This window comes from Cryptotermes secundus, unplaced genomic scaffold (genome assembly GCF_002891405.2).
Source record: "Cryptotermes secundus unplaced genomic scaffold, Csec_1.0 scaffold262, whole genome shotgun sequence".
Taxonomy (NCBI): domain Eukaryota; kingdom Metazoa; phylum Arthropoda; class Insecta; order Blattodea; family Kalotermitidae; genus Cryptotermes; species Cryptotermes secundus.
Genome location: NW_019739214.1, coordinates 149,746 through 177,249, shown reverse-complemented (window position 1 = coordinate 177,249; position 27,504 = coordinate 149,746). Strand labels below are relative to the sequence as shown.

At 43.0% G+C, this 27,504-nt stretch overlaps 1 protein-coding gene across 6 annotated transcripts in view; it reads right to left on the bottom strand.

Annotated features, from left to right (window-relative positions):
- The window catches only part of LOC111871673, a 114,258-nt gene that overhangs the window by 60,811 nt on the left and 25,943 nt on the right, over positions 1 to 27,504 (bottom strand). For all 6 annotated transcript variants that reach the window (XM_023864928.2, XM_023864927.2, XM_023864933.2 and 3 more), the window contains exon 2: positions 19,609 to 19,695. In XM_023864928.2, the coding sequence (XP_023720696.1) occupies positions 19,609 to 19,695 (87 nt within the window). The remainder of the gene's footprint in view (positions 1 to 19,608; positions 19,696 to 27,504) is intronic.

The following is a 27,504-nucleotide window of genomic DNA, read 5'->3' as shown; positions in this document are numbered from 1 at the left end:
TACCTCCATGACCCTCTCCGTTCACTTTGGTTTTTCTAGATCTTACACATTCGGTAGGACTCCTTGGGCGAGTGATCAGCTTGTCGCAAGGCCTCTACCTGTACACAAACACAGAAAAACGCACACACACAAACTAAACATCCATGCCCTGAGTGGGATTCGAACCCACGATCCCGGTTTCCAAGCGAGCGGAAGACAGTACATGCCTTAGACCGCTCGGCTACCGTGACCGGCGTAATGCGTTTAGGTCTTCAAATAAATTTTAATCTTTGGTAGACTGGTTTGATCTGAAAGCTTTATTTTTGTCACATAGACGCAAAGATTATGATGAAAAAATGTCGATCAGCATTTGTCTTCTTTCATAAAATGAATACACAATGGAAAATTTGTATCAACCCGTCCCCTCACATGTTATATATCCAGAAGTAAAGAATGGATTTTTATAATTGTTATGTAAAATGTAGGAGTCGGAATAGCACAGTCGGTATAGCGACTGGCTACGGGCTGGACTATAGAGGGGTCAGAGTTCGACTTCTGGTAGGGTCAAGAATTTTCTCTTTTTCACGTCGGCCAGATCGTCTCTGGGGCCCACTCAGCCTCGTATCGAAAGGGAACCGGGAGTAAAGCAGTCGGGGCGTGAAACTGACCATTCACCTCCAACTAGTGCCGAAGTCAGGAAAATATGGATCTATACATCAATTCCCCATACGCCTTCATGGTGTAGTGCTTAATTATTTAAGCACAGGGACACCTTTATCTATAAAAATTGTTGTCATTAGAATTTTATTTCTTGTTCATTTCGTTCCAGTGTAACCCCCTGCCTTAAAGGAAGCTCACACCCAACTTCTGAAACCTTTTCCTATATGCTTCATCTTAATGAGCGATTTTACGTGGCTATAGATGTAGGCTTCAGTATGAGCTGTAACTTTTGTTCGGAACGTGTCCCATTGTGCTGTGTACCTGAATACGTTGAAAGGTTTCATATTGTGGTCTTTTGTGTTATGATGTAATTTGGCAGGTGGTCGCTAACGTTTCGGAAGAACATACTTCCTCCATCTTATACCCCGAAGACGAAGGTAATACGTGTATGTCTCTAAGAGATGCCGGTAGCCACCAAACAGACTACGCGGTGTCCTAACTCAGAATACCATGATATAAATTTCATCGCCGTGAAGGCCTCAGTTCTACAACGTTATGCGCGTTCAGCACAATACTGCAGGCTTGAGATGTGAGATTAAAAGTGAACATCTAACTTCATGTAGCTGAGCCCTTATTGAGAAGCCGACAATTGTGCAGCTACTCAAGAACTTACCAGCATTTTATGGAACGAACCCGAAGGTTCCGTACCCTGTTCACAAGAGCCCTCCACTGGTCCCTTTCCTTAGCCAGATCAATCCAGTCCACACGACTTCATTCTATCTCTCTAAGATCCATTTTTATAGTAGATAACAGAAAACAGAAATATATCAGAACAGCTGGTTAGACCACCTTGAGAGAAAGAACAGGAGCCGCCTACCTAAACTGGCTTCTCAGTACCACCCATGGGGACGATGTGATGCAGGAAAACCCAGGAAAAGACAGAAAGGTCAAGAATAACTTCAGCTTTAAACAAACAGTTCGTAAGACTTAACTCTTGTTTACGTTCACAAAGAGAAAGAAAATAATATCTCTTGCCTATGTATTTATTCTATAAAGACTACGCCAAGCGACGGAATCTCAAATAAATGGAAGTAATAATTTTATGTCTCTTCCAAATTATAAAACTGTCTCCCATACTTCTGTTTCTGACGTCAGCGGTATGGAGTGTTTCATATAATGTGACGTAAAGATATTTTTATGTAGACTTGAGGCAGGATAGCTTAGTCGGTAAAGCGGCCAGCTACGGTCTGAATGGCCGGGGTTAAATTCCCGGCAGAGACAAGAAATCTTTATCTTCTCCAGAGCATCCAGATCGACTCTGTGGTCCACCCAACCTCCTTTTGAATGGATACCGAAGTAAAGCGGCTGGGACGTGAAGCTAACCCCTCACCTCCATCTAATGCCACGGCCAAGAATGCTGGCACTATAATTAATTAAGTACAGGGACAACTTTAGCTTTACCTGTTGTTCATTAACTCTGACGACTATAGGCAGTTTTGTTATATGTTACGATTTACAGCGCAAATTTGTGCCTCAGGAATTTAGATAAAGTGAAGGAGGTCTCGCAGAGGGGTGAGAATTTAGAAATGAAGCTTTTGATAACATTTGCAGCACCTCACAGGAGTATATCTTTGTTCTGTGCCAGGATCGTCTTGATTTCCTGGATACATAGCCCATTCTCAGTTGCTCATATTTTTAAGCAGTTTATCTTGTATAGTAACTTGTAAAACATGCAGTTTCGCCATCATGCAGGAACCCTTCAACTAATTTTATTCGATTTTTTTAAACATGTGGAATTTTATCTGCCATATCTGCCGTTGAACCTATATACATACGTGGTGCCAAGACTGTTCTATTCTTGTGTCTTTGCAGATGCTCGTTGCAGTGACTCGATCTTACTGCGCGTGCGTTGCGGCCGCTGAATGTTCTGTGAGTGTCTCTATGAGGTTTTGTGTCATCAAATAGAAGCGTCCTGCCTGCTGTGTTGGAAACGTGTTAAGTGGCTCTGGTTAGAGGCCAGTGAAATTATAGATACAAAGATTACTGACTTCTGGGATGAAACGAATTGTAGTCCGGTTGATGTTTATTGGCGTTTCGGAGGAATTTGCTGCCTACGTCTTAGGAGATTTCTTCTACCCTGAAAATGCAGGTAGCACGTTCCTCCAAATTGTTTGTAAACATGTACCAAACCACATGACGTCACATCCCAGAAGACAATAACGTTCGTAGACACCGTCCTGAGAATATCTTAGCTCACATGTAAATACACCCCTGTTCACTTAGGGTAGTTTGTTCTATCGTTAGGCACAGATGTGCGCCTTAGTAGCAAGCTTACATATCAGCGGTAGCGTGGTTGGTTGAGGTACTAAGCTACAAGCCGGAAGGTCGCGGGTTCAATTCCCGATTTGGTCATTGGATTTTTTTTTCAATTGACCTACTCCTTCCAGCCGCACTATGGCCCTGGGGTCGACTCAGCCTCTAACAGAAATGAGTACCAGGAATATTCTTTGAATATTCCTGGAGATAAAGGGCGGACGGCGCGTAGGGCTGACAACCTTGCCGCCATCTGTGAGCCGATTGTCTAGAAAATGTGGGAACCTCAACATCTCACAACCCTGTGGGCCTCCACGGCCTGTTACAAGGATATCTTTACTTTTACATGAATATTCATTCATTCATCACTGGCTCTACAGCCCTTTGTTGGGCCATTGTAGGATATTTTAGTTTCGTTATCCTATACACAATCGGTAGGACTTCTTGGGCGGGTGACCAGCCCGTCGCAAGGCCGCTACCTTCAAACGCAGGACAGCACTAATAGAGAATAAACGCACACAGACATCCATGCCTCGAGTGGGATTCGAACTCACGATCGCAGTATTCGAGCTGGCGAAAACAGTTCATGCCTTAGACCGATGGACGTGCATATGCATGAGTGAAACTAATTATAATTATGTTCCCAGAGGATGAGATTCAGGGTCATACATCATGCATGGAAGAGATTGGAAATGCATGCAAAAATGTAGCCGGAAAACCTGAAGGGAAATCATTTGGGATACTTTCACACGTTTCGGCATGGATATTATAGGGTGGGGAACCGGAATAGCTCAGTCGCTGTAGCGACGGGCTATGGGCTGGACGACCGGGGTTCGATTCCTGGCAGGAGCAAGATTCTTCTCTTTTCCCCAGCGCCTAGGCCGGCTCTAGTGCCAACCCAGTCTCCTATCCACTGGGAACCGGGGTACTATTTCCCTGTCGGTAAAGCAGCCGAACTTGAAGCTGACCACTCATCTCTGTCTAGTTCCAAGGTCAATATTGTTGAAGGGGCAGCTTCACCTATATTAGGCTGGGTATCGGTTGCGAGCGGCTGCCGCGCGCAGTTCGTGCGCGGCAAACTCTTTCGTATGTACACCTTGTTCGTGTTCAGCAACGAAGCGCGGCAGCCGGGTGCTCCTGTTGATCGACGCTGTTCCTCAGTTCTCGGAACGCAACAAGACCGTCTCAACGGATAGATCACATCCCTTTGCCGTGAGCCAAAATCCTCTCCGATTTTGCTCCACACGCGCCAAGTTCGCGTGGCAGTGTCCGTTCTGCCGCGCGCGACAACATTGTATCGACTTTGCAAGGCAAAGCAACACACGCAATCGATACCCGGCTTTATAGGAACAGAATGTCAGGATGTCGACTGGAATAATCTGGCTGAAGTTAAGAGTGCGGTGGAGCTGCCTTGAGAACATAGTATTAATAACTTCACAATTGCGGTCTTCTGGGAAAAAACGGCAAAGGTAAAGTTATCCCTGGGCATGTACTGTCTTCGCTCCCTAGGAAACCGGGATCGTGGGTTCGAATCCCACTCAGGGCATGGATGTTTAGTTTGTGTGTGTACGTTTTTCTGTGTTTGTATACAGGTAGAGGCCTTGCGACGAGGTGATCACCCGCCCAAGGAGTCCTACCGTATGCCTAAGATCTAGAAAAACCGAAGTGAACGGAGAAGTTCATGGAAGTAGGCCTAGGCCCACTGGGGCTCTAGTGCCAAGGGAAGAAAAAAGTTATCCCTGGACTTAATTAAGCATCACTTCGTGAATACATATGGGGGAATGGAAGTATAGCTCCTACATTCTTAACCTCGGCGCTAGATGGAGGTGTGTGGTTAGCTTCACGCCCCTACCGCTTTACCCCGGGGAAACAGCGACCGGTACCAACTATATAGGAGGCTGGGTGGGTCCCAGAGTCGCCCTGTGTGTTACAGAGAAGCGAAAAATCTCTTGCCCCTACCGGGAACCGATGCCTCAGTCATCCAGCCCGTAATCTAGTCACTATACCGACTCAGCTGTCTTGGCCTCAATATTCCGGACAGATTACATGTAGAGTGAAAATGGAGGCATTGTGTTCCCCAGAAATTTTGGTAACCATTTGCAGAGTACACGACGGCACATCACAGAAGACCTCAGTCTTCATATCGATTGCCGTGAGAACGTGACATCCCTTACGGTGTAAGGGACATTCGGGATCCTTAAGGTTGTGGACTTCTTGAACAGCTCCGGAACTATTGTCTTCACATGAGGCATCATCTCTTGGAGCTTGGTGACAATAAGGCATGTAAGAAGAGCGAATTCTGCACGAAAAATACCTCTGGCAGACGTACTTTACTCACTGACTCGTGTGCATTAAGCGGAACGCTGTACTATCGTGCAACAATGATGTATCTCACACTGTGTGGACCTTCGAAACACACATCACGAATCGATTATGTACGGGTCATGTGCCTCTTTGTGTTTTATACGATACAGTAACAGCTTACGCACAGCTTCGAAGCGCAGAAGGACATTACTGTAGACGTTAGTGCCACACGAACCGCAGGTTTGCTATAAATGCCTTGAAGACATAAAGCAACATAAAGTGCTCCCATTTGTTCTGAATCACATCTTCTGTTCCATTTACTGCCTCTTATCGTTCCTCATCACGCCAGGGCGGTTTTTGTTCTCAACTGAAGGTCACTTTCGTTTATTTGTGTGTTTCAGCGTAGATAATTCAATTTTATTCGATTACTTCAAAGGTGACGCAAAAACTCTATAGGTTACACCACGCAGTAGCTAAATTTATATAGGCATTAGCACGGAAATAATGAAACTTACATGTATCCTGATACATTGAAACCTGTGTATAACGGAATCCATACGTACTGCAGCAGTTTCCGTTTATCGCAAGCTCGAAATTTTAGATAAGAATGAGCGTTGTATGGCCTATACCCGTCATATTCATGAACCGAGTCTCAGGTAACAAATTTATGCAACATGTGTGCAAAGAAGTCACTGAGCAGTACAAAATTACAGTCTATTTATTCATTTTTTATTTTCCCAAACAAAATATTCGCCGGTCACGGTAACCGAGCGGTCTAAGGCATGTACTGTCTTCGCTCGCTCGGAAGCCGGGATCGTGGGTTCGAATCCCACTCAGGGCATGGATGTGTGTGTGCGTTTTTCTGTGTTTGTATACAGGTAGAGGCCTTGCGACGAGCTGATCACCCGCCCAAGGAGTCCTACCGTATGTGTAAGATCTAGAAAAACCGAAGTGAACGGAGTTTATGGAGGTAGGCCTAGGCCCACTGGGGCTCTAGTGCCAAGGGGGGGGGGTGAAAGAAATTTTTCTGTGTATACTTTGTCGGAGGTATATTGTACTTGTTTTCATTTGTGTCGCGATGGTTCTTTTACAGATTTGAAAAAGACACATAGCATAACACAAGAGGAAGAACAACCTATCACTTGGACTACACATGCGCATAGAGGGGACCATACTTAAAAAATATAATAACAGAAGCCACGATAACGGAAGGACAGTAGTTTCCTCAACTATAATATTAAACTCCTGATGATGACTATACTGGTCTAAACATATAGTGAAAACTTTTAAAATGTTAGAAAGGTTATGTGATATGCAAAACCTTTAATAAGTTTCATAGAAAGACGTGTTGCACGTGAGATGATGGAACCAGTAACATGTTATACTAAGTGATGTGCAGCAGGATGTTATAATATTGTGACATGTAGGTGCATTTCTAGGCAACGAATCATTAAGCATATTCCCGCTTCGATGAATACGCAGGAAACAATCAGATAACTTCCGTTTCTATGCAACGGCGCTGTAAATACAACAATAGAACAAGTGGTGACGCAAGAGGTGTTTTCTGTGTGGTTCGCATATATCCATTGCTAGGCAATGGGTTTGTTTTTTGTGCTATGGTCCGACCCGAGCCTAAATAAGGAGAAGCCAACAATAATTTCAGTCCCTCCATGTGGAGGCGGGGTCGAATACCTCCACCGTGACCCTACGAGTCGTAGGAGGCGACGAAAAGGGGAGTTTCAAATCTGAGAGAGTAAAATATGGTCGCGAGTCCCAAGGGACTCGGACCCGAGAAAAACTGCGCTGGCAAGGGCCAGAAGCGTATAAAAAAGACAGACCCGTCCTCTCGTCAGAGAGGGCGCCCCATAAAAACAATAGCGTAACTGTCAAACAATAATAAATATTATCAGTCCAGTCGTAGTTCAGTTGTCAGTTGAAATCCTGTGAAGAGAATATTTAACATGTGAAAAGAAGAATTGATGTGTGCTATAGTTACAGTAAGACTTCAACTTTATAGACGCTGCATATAAAAGAATTCCCTGCTATTGACTTTATCAGCAAGACGAATACACTCTCATAAACGCCGATAGATAATTCCGTGGCCTGTAGTCCGCAAGGGGAGCTATACCAACCGAGTGACCGCCGTTTGTAGGGGCGAAATTAGTGCCAACTTTTGCGAATAGAGGGTGTCACGTCAGCGCAACGGTTCCCCCCGGCCGTTAATCTCCGTTTTCTAGACCGTAGCCGCCATTTCCTTGAAATAGGTCCTCAATTATCCTCACGAGGCTGCGTGGACCCCATTCCAGACCCACTACTCCTCATAAAATCTGGTAGCGCCGGGAATCGAACCCTGGACCTCTGGATCTGTTGACAGGAACTCTGACTACTAGACCACAGAGGCGGTCTTGACCGATAGATAACAAACATCATAGGTAAAAGCTATCTCTGTAACAGACCGTGGAGGCCCAGAGAGTTCTGAGACGTCGAAGCTTCCACATTTTCTAGACAATGGGCTCACAGATGGCGGTCGGGATGTCAGCCTTATTCACCGGCCGCCCTTTACCCCGGGAAGATTCGTGGTACTCACTTCTGTTAGAGGTTAAGTCGACCTCAAGAATTTCCCAAAGTTATATAGAACTCGAAGGTTCATTACAGTGTCCACAAGAGCCCTGCACTGGTCCCTATCCTGAGCCAGATCAGTCCAGTCCATACCACCTCAGTTTATCTCTCAATGATCCATTTTAATATTGTCCATTCACCTACGTCTTGGTCTTCCTAGTGGTTTATTTCATTCTGGCTCTCCCACCAAAATCCTAAATGCATTCCTCTTGTACCCAATTCGTGCTACATGCCCTGCCAATCTCATCCTCATTTACTTGATTATTCTTATTATACTTGGAGAAGAGTACAAGTTATGAAGCTCCTCATGATGCAGTTTTCTCCAACCTCTTGCCACTTCATCTTCCTTCGGTCCAAATATTCTCCTGAGCACCCTGTTCTCAAACACGATGTTTCATTACTTTTTAATTGTAGGCCTGTATAAGGTTACAACGCCGGTCACGGTAGCCGAGCGGTCCAAGGCATGTACTATCTTCGCTCGCTTGGAAACCGGGATCATGGGTTCCAATCTCACTCAGAGCCTGGATGTTTAGTTTGTGTGTGCGTTTTTCTGTGTTTGTGTACAGGTAGAGGCCTTGCGACGAGCTGATCACCCACCCAAGGAGTCCTACCGAATGTGTAAGATCTAGAAAAACCAAAGTGAACGGAGAAGTTCATAGAGGTAGGCCTAGGTCCACTGGGGCTGTAGTGCCAAGAAAAAAAATAAGGTTAGAACGTAAATTTCATTCGACACCAGTCTTGAATTTAAGTGTGTAAGAACATTCCTGCCACATTACTAATTAGTTCCGCCTGGATTGGTAGCCCTCCCGCAGTAGCGAAGGGCTTGATGGGTTGCAGAGTCTTATGGCACTTTACCGGTCTGCCGTCTTCACACGTTACGAGAAAGAGAAGGAATGATGAAGTTAGGAACAATTCAGCCCTCCTCTAAGATTTTACCTTGAAGACTGAGGCGATCAGAGCCTCCGAAACGTAGTTCAGAGAAACTGCCACCTTTTATGGAACAGATGTTTCATTGTCGCATTCACATGGACTTGTCACTGTGCATTGACCTGAGAAAGCTGAATCCATTTCACATCCTTGCATCCTGTTTTCTTAATAATTATGCTAATGTTATCGTTCTGGCCACACTTAGGACTTCCAATTGGTTCTTTTCTTCACTTCGTTCGAATAAATTTTGTACGAAGTTGTAATATTTCCTATTCATTCCACATGTCCCGCTGATATTCTGCTTTGTTCGATAACTGTAATAATATTAGGTGAAAAATATGTTGTATGAAGATGTGAATATTGTATATCTCTATCAGACGAATTCTTTACATAGTTATATATTATTTCCCCCCCCTTGGCACTACAGCCCCAGTGGGCCTAGGCCTACCTCCATGAACTTCTCCGTTCACTTCGGTTTTTCTAGATCTTACACATTCGGTAGGACTCCTTGGGCGGGTGATTAGTACGTCGCAAGGCCTCTACCTGTATACAAACACAGAAAAACGCACACACACAAACTAAACATCCATGCCCTGAGTGGGATTCGAACCCACGATCCCGGTTTCCAAGCGAGCGAAGACAGTACATGCCTTAGACCGCTCGGCTACCATGACAGGCACATAGTTATATATTTCGTGATATTATTCTTGTCACATAAATATAAGTCAGTGACTTTCTTTTTAAACACACTGTAACCCGCTGGCCTAGTGGTCTTGATCATTAGCTCATATTGCTCGGTAAACAAACTGAATGACGTAAGGGAGAAGTGCAAAGTACGGTCCGCGGGTAGAAATAGATCGCAACGTTGTCTGGATTTTATTAAGCTTTAGTTTTACAAATACTACATTATTATACATAGAGGGAAAGAACTGTAAGAAAAAATTATTAAATGAAATATAAATCAGATCATGTCAGGGATCAAATTTCTGGGGGCCTATCACACGCATTTGCGACATCTACCAGTTGGTACCAGAAAGTCCATGGGTTCCACTTCAGGTTTAGTTTACTGCTTGTTTTATGACGTGGAGAGCAGTCTTAAAATACAAACCCTATTATCCAAATTATTTATTCATAATATTTATACTATCTGTGGTCTAGTGGTCAGAGTTCCTGCCTACAGATCCAGAGATCCCGGGTTCGATTTCCAGTGCTACCCGATTTTATGAGAAGTAGTGTATCTGGAACGGGGACAACTCAGCCTCGTTAGGATAATTTAGGAGCTATTTCAAGGAAATAGCGGCTCCTGTCTAGAAAACAGAGAATAATGGCAGTGGGGATCCGTTGCGCTGACCACGTGACACCCTTTAACCACAAAAGTTGGCGCTAACTTCGCCGACAATCGGCGGTTACTCGGTCGGTATAGTTAGCTTGTGGACTACAGGCCACGGAGTTTTTTGTGAAATGTATTCAGGCACCGTGAATAACCAGTAGCCCTTTAACAATTTTTAAACTACAAGCATTTTCTCACAAGAAACCGAATATTCTTGAATAGTTTATTTTCGTATTCTGGATGTCCAACCTTCAGATCTCGACCCGGACCCCAGATATTCTGATAGTGGTTTTATGGTTTTCTTCTGTTCCTCAAATAGACAAATGTCTATACAGTTCATCAGAATAGCCCATGACCATTTCCTTCCACTGCTTTTCCAATTCATTATTCACTGCCGTCCAAACAATCAGTCCTATATAATCTGAGCTATTGAATATATCAGTAACATATATATATAACAGTAATTAATACCTCAATGGAGCGGCCATTCTTGAGAAGCTAAGAAATTTCCACCATTTTGCAGACTTCGAAGGTTTATCATCATATTGACAATAGGCGTTCTATCTACTGGGATATGTAGCTGTGTAATCCGTTGAAAGTCAACAGACGTTTCGGAGGAACATGTCGCCTCCATTTTCAGGTTCGAAATACAAGCGAAGCAATAAATCAGTATGAAGCATGTAGCAAGCACATTTCTCTCTCCTTGACTTATTATTCGACCATGAAGAAGGAGACGACACGTTCCTCCGAAACGTCAATTGACACCTCTGTGAGAACCTCAAGTCCTACATAGGTGTTGACAAGATTTCGCCATTGGCCTTTACCTGAGCTAGGTTAATCCAATCCATACCCTCCCAGCCTAGTAACTGAAGAGATCAATTTTAATGTTACATCCTCCCAACCAAGCCCTGATCTAATAACAACAACAACAACACCAACAACACCAATAATAATAATAATAATAATAATAATAATAATAATAACTGTTTTGGTAGCCTACACCTTACTATCATCAATAGACAGTGCCATAGCTCAGGCGGTTAGTCGCCGGGTTTCCACAGCGACTGCCCGGGTTCGAGCCCTGGTAAAGTCGTGGGATTTGTGGTGAATAAAGTGGCACTGGAGCAGTTTTTCTCCTAGTACTTCGGTTTCCCCTGTCAATTCTCATCCCACCGACTGTTCCATATTCATCGTCTATGATCCAGGGCTGGTACAATAGGCCAGTTAGTGGCCGACGTCCAAAATGGACTCAGTCTCACCCTACCCAAAGAAACAAAAAAAAAAATAACTACTATCGCCGTTTCCGGTTCTGGTTGTTTTGGACGGATTTGTGTCTCTCCAGTTGAAGTGAGTCCTGGGAGGTCTTGTCGAGGATAGTGTGTTTCCTGGGTACCTACGAATTCATTTCCAAATAAACACGAAAATGATACAATAGGTAGAGCCCTTGGATAATGAACGTTTTTTTATATCCTGCTTAAGTTGTGTCGTACGAGTCTTATGTTTTACTGATATAATCTCAAGTTCCTGATGTTTTCATACGTTTTATGCGTTACGACTTCGGGCGGTCCTCACAGAATATGGCCGCATGCACGCTGCATATTTGCTGCGTTTCATTCGTGTAGACGGAATTAAAATCATTTAAACTTTTAGAATTCCTGTTATAAACGATCAATAATGCAGAAGGCCGGCCATATTTTGCCCATGAAGCCCTGCAACTGAAAATAGATTTGTGTATATATATGTAGACAGTTGCATCGTGTTCTACATCTGGCACAGTACCTCAGCCAAATTTTTAAGATATTTTCCACATTTTTTCACTTTTTCACTCTGAAATTTAGTACTGAATATTCTCGTTGCTATTCAAGCCACTGGAATTCGAAACTCTTGTCACGTGGGCAGTCCAGTGTTTTACTTGGAAGCTAATAAGGCTACTTCGACTTGGTAGTGAGTCGGAGTCTTGGGGACAACATGCTTGAGTTTTAACTTATTCAATATGCATCTATCTATGGCTCTACAGCCCTTGTGGACCTTGGCCATTTCTTTTTCAATTTCTTAATCTATACACAATTGATAGGGCTCCTTTAGATGGGTCATCAGCGAATCGAAATGACGCTACTACACACAGAACAACACAAACGCAGAAAATAACAAATAGACATCCATGCCTTGAGTAGGATTCGAACCCACGATCCCAGCGTTCGAGCGGTCGATAGCGGTTCATTCCTTAGACCACGCGGCCACTGTGATCGGCAGTTCATTCTTTGTAGCCGTTAAAAATATAAGACAATTCTCAACTGATAGTTGTGACGTGACGTACCCGTGCTTTATACATATTTTGTGTACCGAAAAAAATTGGAAAACGAAATTATTAATAATTTATACCGTAAAGTGTAATGAATTTTCTTAATGTGTTAAGAGATGCATTAAACTTTCTCTTGAATGGACCCGACTCGACATTATGGTAGCTGAACATGTAGTGAAGAAGAATAGACCGATTTATACTGGGGAAGCCGCGAACTTGCTTTTCCGTTGAAATCTCGATTTGCTTTGTTATAATAGGACTGTTCAGGCGCCATTTGATGTAGCGGCAACGCTCTTTACTTCTGTCGGGACTACTCAGTTTTTGGATTCCTAGAACACAACGTTTCGGAAACTGACTCTGTGTCAGACCTCAAGTAAAAGTTGGAGGCACCTGCACTCTCTATTACAAATAGTTAACCCGAATCACTGGATTTGATCCAGTTTCCGAAACGTTGTGTTCTTAGAATACCAGAAGATTGACGATGTCTAAAACCTCAGCAATCCCGAATATTATACAGCGTGGTTTGAAACCATTAGAGTTGGCTCTATACTTGTATTTGGGTTGTGATCGGTTCGAATATCAGCCAAGACACCAGGTGTCGTAACTGAGATTTTTCTTGTTTTCCCTAACCCCCTCCAAGCAAATTTCATAATAGCGCTTCGATTAGGCAACAATATCTTCCTTTCACATCCTTCCCAATTCATTATTCACGAATCATTCTATCGTATTGTCCTCTAACATCGTGAAATAAACCACACAATAGGAAAGAAAACAATTCTTCTACGTAAGATTTGGGGTTTTCACGGCGGTGACTATGAAGAATTCCGTCTTCTGAGATGTGGTGCCATGTAGACCTTGTGTGAACCGACATTTCGTAGGAACGTCTGTTCAGACAAGATCTACACTGCGCCACATCCCAGAAGACGACATTCTTCAGATCTGCTATGAATGAGACATAACAGTTGATGAAGGATTCTGTAATATTGTATCTGGCGAATACTGCTAGATTATTTCGGGGACCGCATTTTGTCCTCATGAACTCTAACATAGGTGTTCACGCTTCCTAGAATTGTTTGCAAATCTTAAAAATATCTGTATTTTATATTTAACTTTTATCGTGTTTTGGAACAGCTGTTGTCTGTCAGTAGCCACTTAGGAGCTCATGTCAGTTTGTTTGGTCCACTACTATTTCACTGTAATGCCACTTCTTGTGTCTTGCACTGAACTCACTTCCAACTCACAGCGCGCTTCACATACGACCGCTCTTCGCTGTCCCTATGTTTAGAATTCGACTGTTGAGTCAAGTCAAAGTCAAAGTCACATTGCGACTGACGGTCGGTCAATCTGTCTGTCTTGGTGTCGAGCCCCAGCTGGGGTTAATGACAAGATGTTTCTTCTTATATGAAAATTAATGTCCTGTCCATGTGAGGCGTCCTCTCTGACGAAAGGTCGGGTCTGTCATTTGTCAGTCATAGTCCATTGTCAGTATGTACACGTATTTAGAAATTTAATATTAATTCCTACTTCTATGCACAATGTATACAAGGCGTCTGTCAGTCCAAGACTTTTTTTGAAAAATCCAACAGCTTTTATATACACGAAGTTATCGTAGGAGTTTAATGTGGGTTCTCGGCCGTCGGCATGGGCTAGTCGGCTCGCGAAGAATCCCGAAACCGACCAGTTGAGGAATGAGGGGTCCAGGAATTGTCTAGAACCAGAGGAACGCGTAAGCTAGAATGTGACTCCCCCCACCTGGCTATCAGTTTACGCAACAATGTCATGGGGGAATTTAATATAAGTCGCGGTTTATAAATTGTTTTACAAACAAAAACTGAATACGCCTTCTAATTATTAGCACCTAGTACCAAGTCCGTCTACCTAAAAATGAATTGTACACATTTTAAATAAAGCGCTTTTAATGTGGTTAGGACAGCTCAGTTGGTACAGCAACCAAGGTGTGGATTGGTCTGCCAGGGAATTGGGGTTCGATTCGAGGTCGGGGCAGAGATTTTTCCCTGTTGTGTCCAGACTGGCTCTGGGTCCCAACCTCTTTTTTCGTCAGTTGACACCAGGGACTCTTTCCCCCGGAGTTAAAGCTGCCAGTGTGTGAAACTGACCACTGAACTCCATCTGGTGCCGAGATGAACAATGCATGGATCTGTCTCTCCACTCCTTCATATATTGTCACGTTTAGAGTGACTAGTAACGGGGGTTGGATTGGTAATTGGAACTATTGGACTCTTACAAATCATAAATACAAGGAACTAAAGAGTTGCACTGATTTACAGAGTTAAAAATTCGCTATAGTACACACTAAGCCTTCTCAGTCTTCTATGTCGTGATCGGTTGTCGCCTGCTAACGGCTCCCAGTGCCATAGATTCCTCCTTAGTGGCCGGCAAATATATCACAACTTCTCACGGCGTCTGACCTCCACTAGCTGCCGCTAGCTAGTGCCGACTGAAGGCTGCCTATCTTCAAGCTCTGCTTCTAATCACTCTGCAGTCAAAAGTCACATTACGGCCCGCGGCCAGATATTTGTTACTGTCACACAGTTGTGGTTTTGTCGATGTTGGGCGCCCTCTCTGTCGAGGAGACGGGTCTGTCATTTACCGAGGTCGAAATCAGTAGTCTATATCATCTATATTTACAGTTTTACATGTTGGCTATCTAGACAATTATTTTTCAAGAGTCAGGTTCCTTGTGAATTCCTACTATTTACAGTTTCACTGTGCAGTACCGTTTCGGTCCCCGGTATAAAGCCTTGGGGCTGACCGCACAGGAAACATCAATTCCAACATTTTTTCTCTTGTTGCGTATGCATATCCGTTGCCAGGAAGACGTTGTTTTTACAAAGCCATTAGATGGCAACGGCCGTCTCCTCTCTTTCTGCTGTTTTTACTTGTTTGCAGCGCCGTTGCTTAGCAGTGATCATCTTTTGCTCTGTCACTGTTACGGTTTTCAGACATCATGTCCTGATGCGCAATTAAACAAAGGGGTGACTTTACCTTGTTACCTTTATCTGAATAGCCCTCTTGTCATGACTGAGACTTTGCTGTTGTATTCCTTGTCTGCTGTAAACTGCAAGCTTAATGCGTACTGAGATGGAATGTAGCTACAGCTATAAAAACCTAGAGAGGCTAGGGCGTGTCGGCATGTAATGGGATCGAAATACGCTGCCTGGCCAGGTCACATGCTAGCTCTGCAGTTACTGCACACTGGTACTTTGAGTTCAAACTAGGTGACGTGTTGCTCTCTGCATGGATATATTCTCTCGAAATTTATATGATGCTCTTTGCTTACCAGGTGTTTTCATATTTCAATCTACGACTTGTTTATTTCAAATTGGACACTGACACTCTAGCCAAGAATTTATCACCTACAAATCATAATATATGGTACAAGGCTCTGAACACAGAAGGAATTTTTTTTTTCAGTGGCTCTTCCAGCCCATTCAGGGCCCAGGCCTCTTATTCAGTTCCGAAATCGTTTTCCACAGACGGTAGGACTCCTTGGACGAGTGATCAACCCGTTATAATGACGCTACCTAAACACAGGACAACACAAACACAGAATAATCGCATGCACACACCAAACATCCATATCCTGAGTGGGATTCGAACCCACGATCCCAGCGTCCGATCGAGCGAAGGCAATGCATGTCTTAGACCCCGCGGTTACTGTTTATTGTTGATTATACTTATTACGGAGGTATGTAAGAAATAAAAATTGAATTCATTATTAACTTGCTGACAGAATATGCACACGACAATTAGACGTGTCTTATTTTCTTACGTAATCACCCTGTTTTTCAATATTGTTCCACTGCCCCCAAGTTTTTAATTCCATCAGAATACTGGATTTCGACCGTTCTTGCACCTATGTGCACTGTAATAATGCTTTTAAAATTAAAATTAATTTAAATTTAAACTTTCAGTTCTTACTCTACGGAAACCATACAGCCTCTCTGTTACAAAGCCTAACCGGTTAATGCTGATTAGGGAAATGATCGCTATGGGAAACACATATAAGCACTATGTTGGAAAAATTCAGTGTTAATTTTTACGTTAAAGTGGGTGGTACTTATAGTAACCACAATGCTTTAAACTCGACTATGAGTACGTCACTGTGCTTACTTTCTTAGAGCCAAAAGGTTTTACCGTCATTTGATCGCATCCTAATTTAGTTCGATCTTATTTACAGTTTCAAATTCTGTTTCTGCACGTTATACGTAAATAATCGTATATTGATGTCATTCCATCTTATTCAAGATCTCCCGTTGGGTCGCATCCACTGGGATTTTCCAACCAAAATGTTATGTGCATTTCTTATTCTATGCTGTGATCGCTGCCATGCCCCGCCCATCTCAGCTTTCCTCATTTAATGTGATGAGAACTGATTGAGGATCTCTTCATTCTTCTCTCGTTACGGCATTGTGATGTTTAGTTTGTTCGGTTGCCGACTGTACCTCCCGCTGACAGTAAAATCGCTATGCTGACAACACTGCGCTCTTTTGTACACGACCAGATCAATGGCCAGGAAGTTCGCTTCTTCAAAGAATTATAACTTCCTCTGAAACTTTGAAAATTCAGCTACACGGTCTGTAAGAGGCAAACAATTGGCACAGCTGTTCAATGTTGTCCTTGTCCCTCTTGTGGAGGTAGAGCTCCAGTCTTTCTTCGGCACTGGATGGAGGTGAATTATGAGCGCCATGGCCCGGCAGTATAGGTCAGGGGAGAGAGCTCCTGGTAGCCATCGGACAGGAGGTGGTATCGGTCCCCAGAGCCGGTCTGGACCACGAGAAAAATCTACATGGCTCCCGGGAATCGAACACTAATTTCCCGGTCATTCAGTACGTAACCTTGTCACTGTACTGACTGAGTCACCTTGCGTATCTTCACACTCTGTGTACATGCTACACTAACTTTGAAATATACAGAACGGTACAAAATTTTGAGGAAAACTGAGCCGTACACGAACGTCATGCCATCCTATTCGTTACATACGGTAACTATGGATACAGCTAACTGTACGATGCTGACCACATCTTGAGAAGACATTAGGTGCGCAGCTGTTCAAGAATTTCCCAACATTTTATGGAACCCAAAGTTCATACCATGTTCACAAGAGCCCGCAACTTGTCCCTGTCCTCAGCCAGATCAATCTGGCAAATCCCACCCCAGCCTATCTCTCTAAGATCCATCTTAATACTATCCTCCCACATACGTAGTTTTATGATATAATAATTAAATCCATTATACAGAGAATTACAGTTATAATTTTGAAATCCTGTGGAATTTACAGGGGCACGCCGTAGCTTAGTTGGGTGAGGCACTATGCTACAAGCCGGAAGGTCGCCGGATCGAATCCCGATAAGGTCATTGGATTATTTCAATTTACCTAATCCTTCCAGCCGCACTATGGCCCTGGGGTCGACTCAGCCTCTAACAGAAATAAGTACCAGGAATATTCTTGGAACGGTCTTGGGGGTAAAGGGCGGCCGGCGCGTAGGGCTGACAACCTTACCGACATCTATGAGCCGACTGTCTAGTAAATGTGGGAAGTTCAACATTTCACAACCCTATGGGCCTCCGTGGCCTGTTACAGGGATAATTTTACTTTCTTTATGGAATTTACAGGTCCCTTGCAGTAAGCACATATTTTGTATAAACGGCTCCTTTGAAAGTTTTTATATATGTTTCTCCTTCATGTTAATTTATTTCAAATGCAGATCTGCTGTTGAAAATCAATCTGCACAACTGATATGGACTATCGCAGTGCACACAGGCGTATGTCGTTTTGAAGAGCTCTGCTTGCTGCCTGCTTCACGCTGGTTTCTCGCTTGTCTTATCCTTCGACCTGAAGATTGAGGCGGCGTGTTCATCTAAGACGTCCACTGACTTTCAATGGACTACGTGGCTTTATATCCCAGAAGACAGAACTCTTCGTAATGGCTGCTGTGAGAACCTCAAATCCTATCAATCTTACAGAACGTTCATAACATCTACACAAGACATAACAGAAGGAAATACGCACAGAGCCATAAAAATATACTAGTCACCAACACACACTGCGCAAAAAAGGGAATTATACTGCATAATCTATGATTAAATCATAAAATTTGGAGAAGAGTAACTTCAGCATATAAGGAAGTGGAGGAAGTTCGCTAAAACAATTTTACCGCGCCTGATGATGGCCTATATGTCCTATATGAACCGATCCCTCTTTTACGGAAACTGTGGTTTTTATCCCAGCGAATTTCTGGGTTTACGTTGTGGAGATATTAAGTTACAGCAGTAAGACATTTCGGTTCTCTAGTTGTTACACATGGGCAGACAAACAGACATGGATAGCTGATAGTTGCATTTTTGGAACTTTTGTTCGCTCATGCACCGAAACCGTGAAATCTGCTTACTTTGTGCTAATCTTCCCTCTCTGTTTTTGTTTTTATTCTTGCAAATCGTGCATTTACTTTTATGAAACACAATTTAACACCGTCAGATTAGGCACTTAGAAATTGACTTCGATGCACTTGTTATTAAGTAACTAATTTACAAACTAGCTGATCAACTAACTAATTGACTGAAGCGGAGTCCTTGAGAAAATAGGAGTTTTTCAGATAATCAAGAAATATTTGCCCCTTATGGAACCCTAAGCTTCATTACCACGTTCACTAGAACCCGCTACTATTCCATATCTTAAGCCGGATGAATCCTGTCTACACCATCACATCCTTTTACTTTAAGATCCATTTTAATAGTATCCTCAAATTTACTCCTAAGTCTTCTTAATGGTCTCCTTCCTTCGGGGGTTTGTACCAAAACTCTGTATGCATTTCTTTTAAGTCCCATCCGTGCTACCTGCCCCACCCATCTCTCCCTCCTTGGTTTGATCATTCGAATACAATTTAGCGATGAGTATGAATTGTGAAGCTCCTTATGATGCAGCTTTCTCCAGCCTTCCTAACAAACAGTTTCTCCCAAGATATGCACCAGTCCATTTGTTCGTGGAATACAGAGTAGTTTCATGTTCGTTCGTGAATGTTCGTGATCCTGTCTGCTTTCATGTCTTCCTCAAACAGCCTCTGCATGCTGCAATGCAGTTGCGTGTGTTAACTTGTTCCACATTTCGGACCTAATGAGAGATATGGTAAATGACATCAGTGTTTGTACTTACCACCCAATGGGGCATGGCTCGAGCTGACCGGAGGCGGGTGGAGGGACTGGAGATCGCCATAGGTCGCCATCTCTCGTGTCCCGTACTCTGTAACCAAACCACCATGTAAGCCCGAAGGTAAAGAAACCCCTTATTATTTCAATCATAAAATCAGAATGCTTTTTGACAAAACTGAATATTTTATTTAGTCCTGAGGGTTGTAAGCATTTAAACAAATAAAAGAACAAGGTAAAGCTGTCCCTGTAACAGGCTGTGGAGGCCCATAGGGTTGTGAGACGCCGAGGCTTTCACATTTTCTAGACAGTCGACTCACAGATGGCAGCGAGGATGTCAGCCTTTGCCCCGGCACACCCTTCACCAATAGGAAGGTTCCTGGTACTGATTTCTGTTAGAAGCTGCGTCGGCTCCAGGGCCATAGTGCGGTTGAAAGGATTAGGCCTATTGTAAATTCAAATGATCTCATTGGGACTTGAACCCACGACCTTCCAATTTGTAGCATAGTGCCTCAACCAACTACGCTACCGCGTGCCATCATTATAGATAGACATTAGAACTCCTCTTGTCACTTTCTTAATATTTTTTTGTTAAGACCCCGAAAAAATGGTGATTCTTCTCTCCTGAGAAGCAGGATTTTGAAAAAAATAAAACCTCACAAAAACTCGGGCTAATAAAATAGCTGTTTGACTCTGTTTCATTTTGTGAAGATGTCATTTAACGACCCTGAAAACTGCAAAAGGAATTTAACTGGCCAACTGAATCAAATGCGAGGCAGATTAATTCGAAAAGACAGAAAGGAGCACAGTTGTGACCTATTTAGAGGCGTGTAGAAATCATGAAGTTCTTCTGGAATTCCTGAGAAAGAACCGAAGGGGATCTTAGAATATTCGAAATTCCAGTTGATATGCGAACCTATTAACCCTAAAATGACAGACGTGTTCATATTTTTGTTTAATATATGGTGTCAGAGTTTAAGGGAACGAGTGTAATATACGGCACAATTAAGGTATCATTTAGTGTCTTTTTCTTGGCTTCCAGTCTGTGCATAAAATGTAACGCCAGAGTCCTGCAATGGGCTGAAACTTGACATTTCGAACGTTAGACCGAGGCTAAAATAATGTGACATGTAGACCCATTTCTAGGCAACGCCCGAAATACTCGCACGCAACAATAGAAAAGGTATTTGAAGAAGAATTTTCTATGTGGTCCGCGCCATGCCCAGTGCTAGGCAACGGGCCACTAAACACGCATTCTGACAATTAAAGAGGTGTTTTCTATGTGGTCCGTGCCGAGACTGTTTGCAGGACAACTGCGTGGTAGCACGCCTCTACAACTTTAGAGGGGCCTTGTTTTCTGTGCTGCGTGGTCCATGCCGCGACTTTAAAGGGAGACATTTTGAGGGAGGAGTCAGTTGTTGGTTGAAGATGGCCACGGGAACTTTGCAGTTGAAGAAGGATCAGGAGTCAGTCGTATAACGGGAATGAGAATTGATGGAGTACAAAGGAGTACAACGGAGATAGCCTGCGAAAAGAAGACTTGATGTGTTGTGTACTTACAGTGAGACTGTTATAAATCTGTTGCCAAGTTACGACTAGTAAAGACTAAGAAGACCTAGCGCGTCCAAGTGATTTGTGAAGTGGGTAGATTAACGATAGCGCTATAATTTATTGTGATTAAGAGAGATTGTAAAAGAAGATGTTAATGAATCCAATCATGAAGTCCAGAACCCTATATTATTGGTCACGGAGCTATAAACACGTGACAGTATGATTTTAAAGGATTAAGTTAAACAGAAACCACGTAGTGCAGAACTGGACAGTCAGCGGAAGGATTAGGAATACTGTTGTATTAGAGAATCTGCAAGTACAACATTCAGCTTCTGTTAAGAGTAACGAAGAAGCTTGAGAGTGGAGTCTCTAGCCTGTGACGTCAAAAGAGAAGTTGCATGATGATTATAAGTTATCCTCACACAGAATTTGATTGGAGAAACTGAGAAAATCCGCTATGGTGAAGTCCATCCACTACACGAACCAGGGCAACGTCACGCTTCGTGTAGGTAAACTTACTGAAGAAAAGTCCTGTTTGAATGTTCCCACCAGCGTATGGATGCTGAGAGTGCATTGAAAATAGAATGTAATAACATCCAAACGATGATGTAACGGTCTAGGTCACTAACTGATTCTGACGCACCATCATTCCCATAGCAGATGGAGTATATCATTCAGTGTGGTATAATCTAGTACCTTTCTGGTGATGACGTAACAGCCTACGTCACTACCTGACAATGACGCGCCCTCGTTCCCATAGCAGATGGTGTATATCATTCAGTGTGGTATAATCCAGTACCTTTCTGGTGATGACGTAACAGTCTACGTCACTACCTGACAATGACGCGCCCTCGTTCCCATAGCAGATGGAATATATGTCTGATCCGCAGGTCATGATCCCAAGCAGACACCGTTCGGTTACCTGCAAAACAACTGTCTTGTTTACTCTTTCCCACCGCCGGAAACGCTCTGCAGCTTAAATCAGCTGAATATACACTGTGACTCATATCAATGTGGTTTCGTGCCTATGTATGGCGTGAGGTAGTGTGGCAGGCCAGGCGCTGTGAACGTGTCACACTTTGGCGGAAGGATATCACCTTGTTCGGGATTTGAATTATTAGCATCATGTTACTGTAAGTAAACAATATATCTATCTAATTTGCGGCAGCTTTCTGTATACACTAGTAACATCAATTAAAGAGATTATTTGCGGGCTTTAAGCGAACGGGTACGATTCCTAGCAGGTGTACAGACTTTTGTCTTTGCCACTATGGCCAAGTGGAGCGTGAAACTGGCCATTCACCTCCATCTAGCTTTAGCTTCACACGCACATACACCCTTATATGCATATTCGATCATGCTTCTCTAAAGGTCTGCTGCAGTGCTTGATTCATTTTGTTGGACGCCGACCATTATCAGGCTATATTTGATTTATGCAACTTTTCGGAAACTCTACCTGTTTCCATTATCAGGCGTAAGGGAGGAAAGTATCATACTCATTTGGACCTCTTAGAAAACAATGGAATTTTCCGAGACCATTAATTTTGCAGTGAGGTTAATATATAAGTTGAGGTCTTTCCCTATGATGTCATGTTGTCTTTGCAGAGGAAAGTACGGTGATTATGTTATTTTCCTTAGTCTGATAAATGATTTTTCATGCCTTCTGAAAGCGCATTTTGCTCTATACCCAAATTGGGTATTTAATGTTTCTGGGAAGATCTGTGACTGGTTCATTATACGAATATTGTGTTGGATATTGTCCTATATCTGTGCTTTATTTAATATTCACAAAATATCGGAAAATTATTCAATTTCCGTCTTCATGTCTACGGGGCAAGAAGATCCTTCTAATTTGGGCCCGTCCAGTGTTCGAGACTATCTCTTTCTCATGGTTCCAACTCAGCACGATGGGCTTCCCCATACTCTTAACAACTAATGTTCTGAAGGCGTGTTCGCTGCTTCTGGCCCGAGAAAGACAGAAGTGCCTGAGCAACCATGAACAAAACATTCACAATTAATTATGGACAGATAGAATATACGAGACACTATGACGAACATAAATCCATGATGGATTATTTGTGTAACAATTTTGAAGGAAGATAACATCTTATTTAGAAAAATTGCCATCTCCTGGGATATATCGTCATGTAGTTCGTATATTAACCGACGTTTCGGAGGAACGTATCACTTCCATCTTCAGGGTCGAAAATCAGCCGAGAAAGAAACCTGCGAGAACAGGTGGCTAGGCAAAATGAGCTGGCAGTCGGGATAACAATTATGTAGGGACCAAATGGAGATGAGACGTTCCCGTGAACCGTCCGTCCATATACGAACTACCCGGGGCTAGATCCCAGGAGATGGCAACTTTCTATAACTACGGCTGCGAGTACCTCAAATCCTACACAGCTTATTTAGAATTTAGAATTTCCGTTTTTATATAAGTCAGTTTGACCGTCTCTGTGGTTGTGGTCAGACTTCCAGGCTACAGATCCAGAGGCCCGGGTTCGATTCCCGGCGCTACCAGATTTTCTGACAAGTGGTGGGTCTGGAACGGGGTCCACTCAGCATCGTGATGATAATTGAGGACATATGTCAAGGAAATAGCGGCTGCGTTATAGAAAACCGAGATTAACGATCGTGGGGATTCGTTGCGCTGAGCACGCGACACCCCCTAATCCGCTAAAGTTGGCACTAACTTCACCGACAAGCGGCGGTCGCTCGGTCGGTATAGTTCGCTTGCGGACTAAGGCCACAGAGTTTTCTATATCAGTCAGTATTGGGGAAAGATAATAGACACACAAATGGAAACACCGAAAGTACTCTTTAGCTGTCTGGCAAAGACGCTTCATTTCTCATTCATGCACACGGCGAACTTGAGTTCATAATGCTGTAATGAAAGAGGCTGTATGCACGGGGGTTCCTGTATGATTACGAAGTCTATTTTATAACTGAAAGTACAGTGGGCTAAAGTAAATTCCCTGTAAGACTTGTGACTTTTTTTGGCATAAATACGGGTCATATTGTTCTTTGCAGCCTTGTGCACTCTTCTGTAACAATTAGAGCGCCAAGGGATTTCTTTTTAATTTTGTGGGTTGGGGTGAGACAGTCCACTTGGTACGTCGGCCACTATTTGGCCTATTGTACCAGTCATGGCAAGGGCCAGCAGCATTTATAAAAGACAGACCCGTCCTCTCGTCAGAGAGGGCGCCCCACAAAAAACAAAACCGTAACGTTCAACAGAAATATCTGGTCATGAGCCCCAGACGGGGCTCGACACCAAGACTTACTGACTGACTGACCGTCAGTCGCAATGTGACTTGGACTTGGACTTGGAGACCAGTCAGTTCTTAGTGTAGCTTCGACTAGAGCAGAAGCCAGCTCGCATCCGAAAAAGGGAACAGAAGACTTCACTGAGATCAGCGGTGCAAGTAATTGTAACAGCGAAGTTGTGAATAATTGTTCTTGTAGGAGCAGAAGAGATTGGCCAATAAACATCTTAGCCAAATCCGAGACCCGCATGAATTTACTTGTCGCGTTACATAGGCAACACGCGACATTATATATATATACACATACATACACACACACACACGAGTATATTCATAGCTGAAGTCAGATTCGAATCCACGACCGCAGCCAGTAAGTTGCCTGTCAGAATAATCAGCTCATTTCTTACTTAATTAGTGAGCTGAAATTTAGGGCAAGATGTATACGTGTATACGTGTGCTTTACGTGTGTGAGCATGTAATCATATGTTCTACGTAGATAATTTAAGAACCCGTAGACCTTGGATTTTCAAGGCATGCTTATGAGCATACTTATGTTACTGGAAGGCAACCCACATTTTTACTGCATTTTCCTGAGGAACCGGAGCCAGTATATTGATATGAGAGCCTAAAACGCCCGAGGATGGAGCGGCAATGATCTAATCTACGTAAAAGGTAAAAAAGGTAAAGAGGTAAAGCTATCTGTGTAACAAACCGTGGAGGTCGATAGGCTGCGAGACTTCGGGGCTCCCACATTTTCTAGACAATTGGCTCGTAGATGGCGGTGAGGTTGTCAGCCTTACACGCCGGCCGCCCTTTACCCTCAGGAAAATTCCTGGTACTCATTTCCGTTAGAGACTGAGTCAACCCCAGGGCCATAGTGCGGCTGGAAGGATTAAGTATATTGAGAAATCCAGCGACCTCATTGAAAATCGAATCTGCGACCTTCCTGCTTGTAGCATAGTGCCTCTAATCAACGTAAATATCCTGAAATTACATGAGGCAATACATGTTTGAAAAAATATGATTTCTGTTCCTAAAATTTTGTTGTATATGAAACGAGTCCATATGAAATCCTTTAGTTTTACTTGGGGTAAAGACGGCCTACATATGTGAACATTATACACCTTCCTAACATGGTACTTGGTTGCAAATAAATTTGATCTCTGTACTAAGAATCACGTTTGCTTGTGAAGCATAATTAGTGATGCTAATTCTGAATTAATTCATGTCAGATTAATCTTTATTATTCCTCTAAAACATTTCCATACCCTCGGGCCGGTAGTGAGTTAAGCTTCTCATTATGAGCTGTTACTACTCTGACAGTAATATCAGTTAGGTGCTCCCGCAGTACTTGGGGGCGGCAAGAGCTTTTTCCCTTTATTCCTGTTTGAGTCGCCCTTCTCCGAGACTTACTCATGAAACGGCAATCGTCTGGTTATAAGCCTCAGTCCCATTAGTCGGGAGGGACTGAGGAATCCAAAAAGACAATGGTCGTCATAGGAATCCCAGAATTTGATCTAGAAACCCTCTTCACATCTCTGCAGAATGTTAAAACAGAGATAATGTGTTGAATTTCATATTAGCATAACATGCGTCCACAATTCTGAATCTGTTAGTACAGTCAATACCGTTTTTTTTATTGTACTGTGACTATCAATTGTTAAGTCTTATCGCTGTCCACTCACTATCTGCTCCCGTTGGGTGCGACGTCATATGGCTTGTCTGAAATGCTATACACAGTTTTATTCAAGATAGATATGAGACAGGAAGTGAAATAATATACTCGTATATCAAAATATTTCATATCCGATAATTTTTGTGAAGTACCTGTCGCGAAGCAATTTCTCCAATATTTGTGTGTCATATGAATAACAGTAGTAAAAACGTTTCATATTTTATACAACACAAAAGAATACAAGGGATATAAATGTACTTTAACTAAAGAGAAATTGGACGATGTTGATTTTTGATTAGATGCAATCTCCAGGACACCGTTACATAGTCTAGACTTTCAGTATGGTAGGTCAGAACAGAACGCTGGAACTACAGATTTATAGACATACAGATTATGAAGCAAAAATTCAGTACTGCCGTTTCCTTTTCATTTTTCCCTGGCCCCCTCTTCATGGAACGTGTGAAGTAAAAACAATCGCCAATGGATGTAGAAAATCTCCACAAAATAAGACAGTTTTGTATGGGGAAATATTATCTCAGGTCTCAGGACGAGAGCCAGCTTAAATGTATAATATTAGCATTTTCATGATCTTTTCAACATGAGTTATATTCCATGTTAAGTGGGCTCCTTGTCACCACGGCTTTGGATTGAGGATGGAAAAGATGGCCTCCAAATATGGAGCGTGGCAGCGAATGTATTGAATAAGCAGTCGCGGACAACCGACAAAGGGTGGACCTCCAGCTTTGGGGTTGGGCATAGGGCTAACAACTCCTCACCTCAGAAGAATCGTACATAGGGCCTTGGGCTTGAACGGATTCTTTGGAATGACCTAAATTACTGGATTCATCTGGCCGAGGATAGGGACCAGTTAAAGGCTCTTGTGAACACGGTAATGAATTTCCGGGTTCTGTAAAATGTTGGGAAATTCTTGAGTAGCTGAGCGACTGGCGGCTTCTCAAAAAGGACTCAAGTGTATGGAGTTAGTTTCATTACTTGGGAAATAGATCAGCGGTTTATCAACGAAAGGTCCGCCATAATGCTCGAACTTTTCCTTTACCTGGGTTATGATTAACCTTCGCTAAATTGGAGACATTGTTTTTGTATTGTACTTCAGGCATGAATTGTATGTTTGCTGATTATGACGGAAGTTCCTACAAGAAGGAAAGTGACCTGCCTGCTTGTGTTCCAGTAGGGCTTCATACTGTGGCATGTATCAAGGTGGGTGCTAACATCATGACGACTTGTGATAATTCCATTCGCGAGAGATGTTCCCTGTAACATGGGATTGAAAATATGAGAACAGAATATCCGTGTATATAGCAGAACAGAGAAATCAGGGATTAGATCATCTGTTACTGTTGAGCAGAGAAAGGCGGCCTCGAAACAAGGGACTGCTGAGATTTGAATT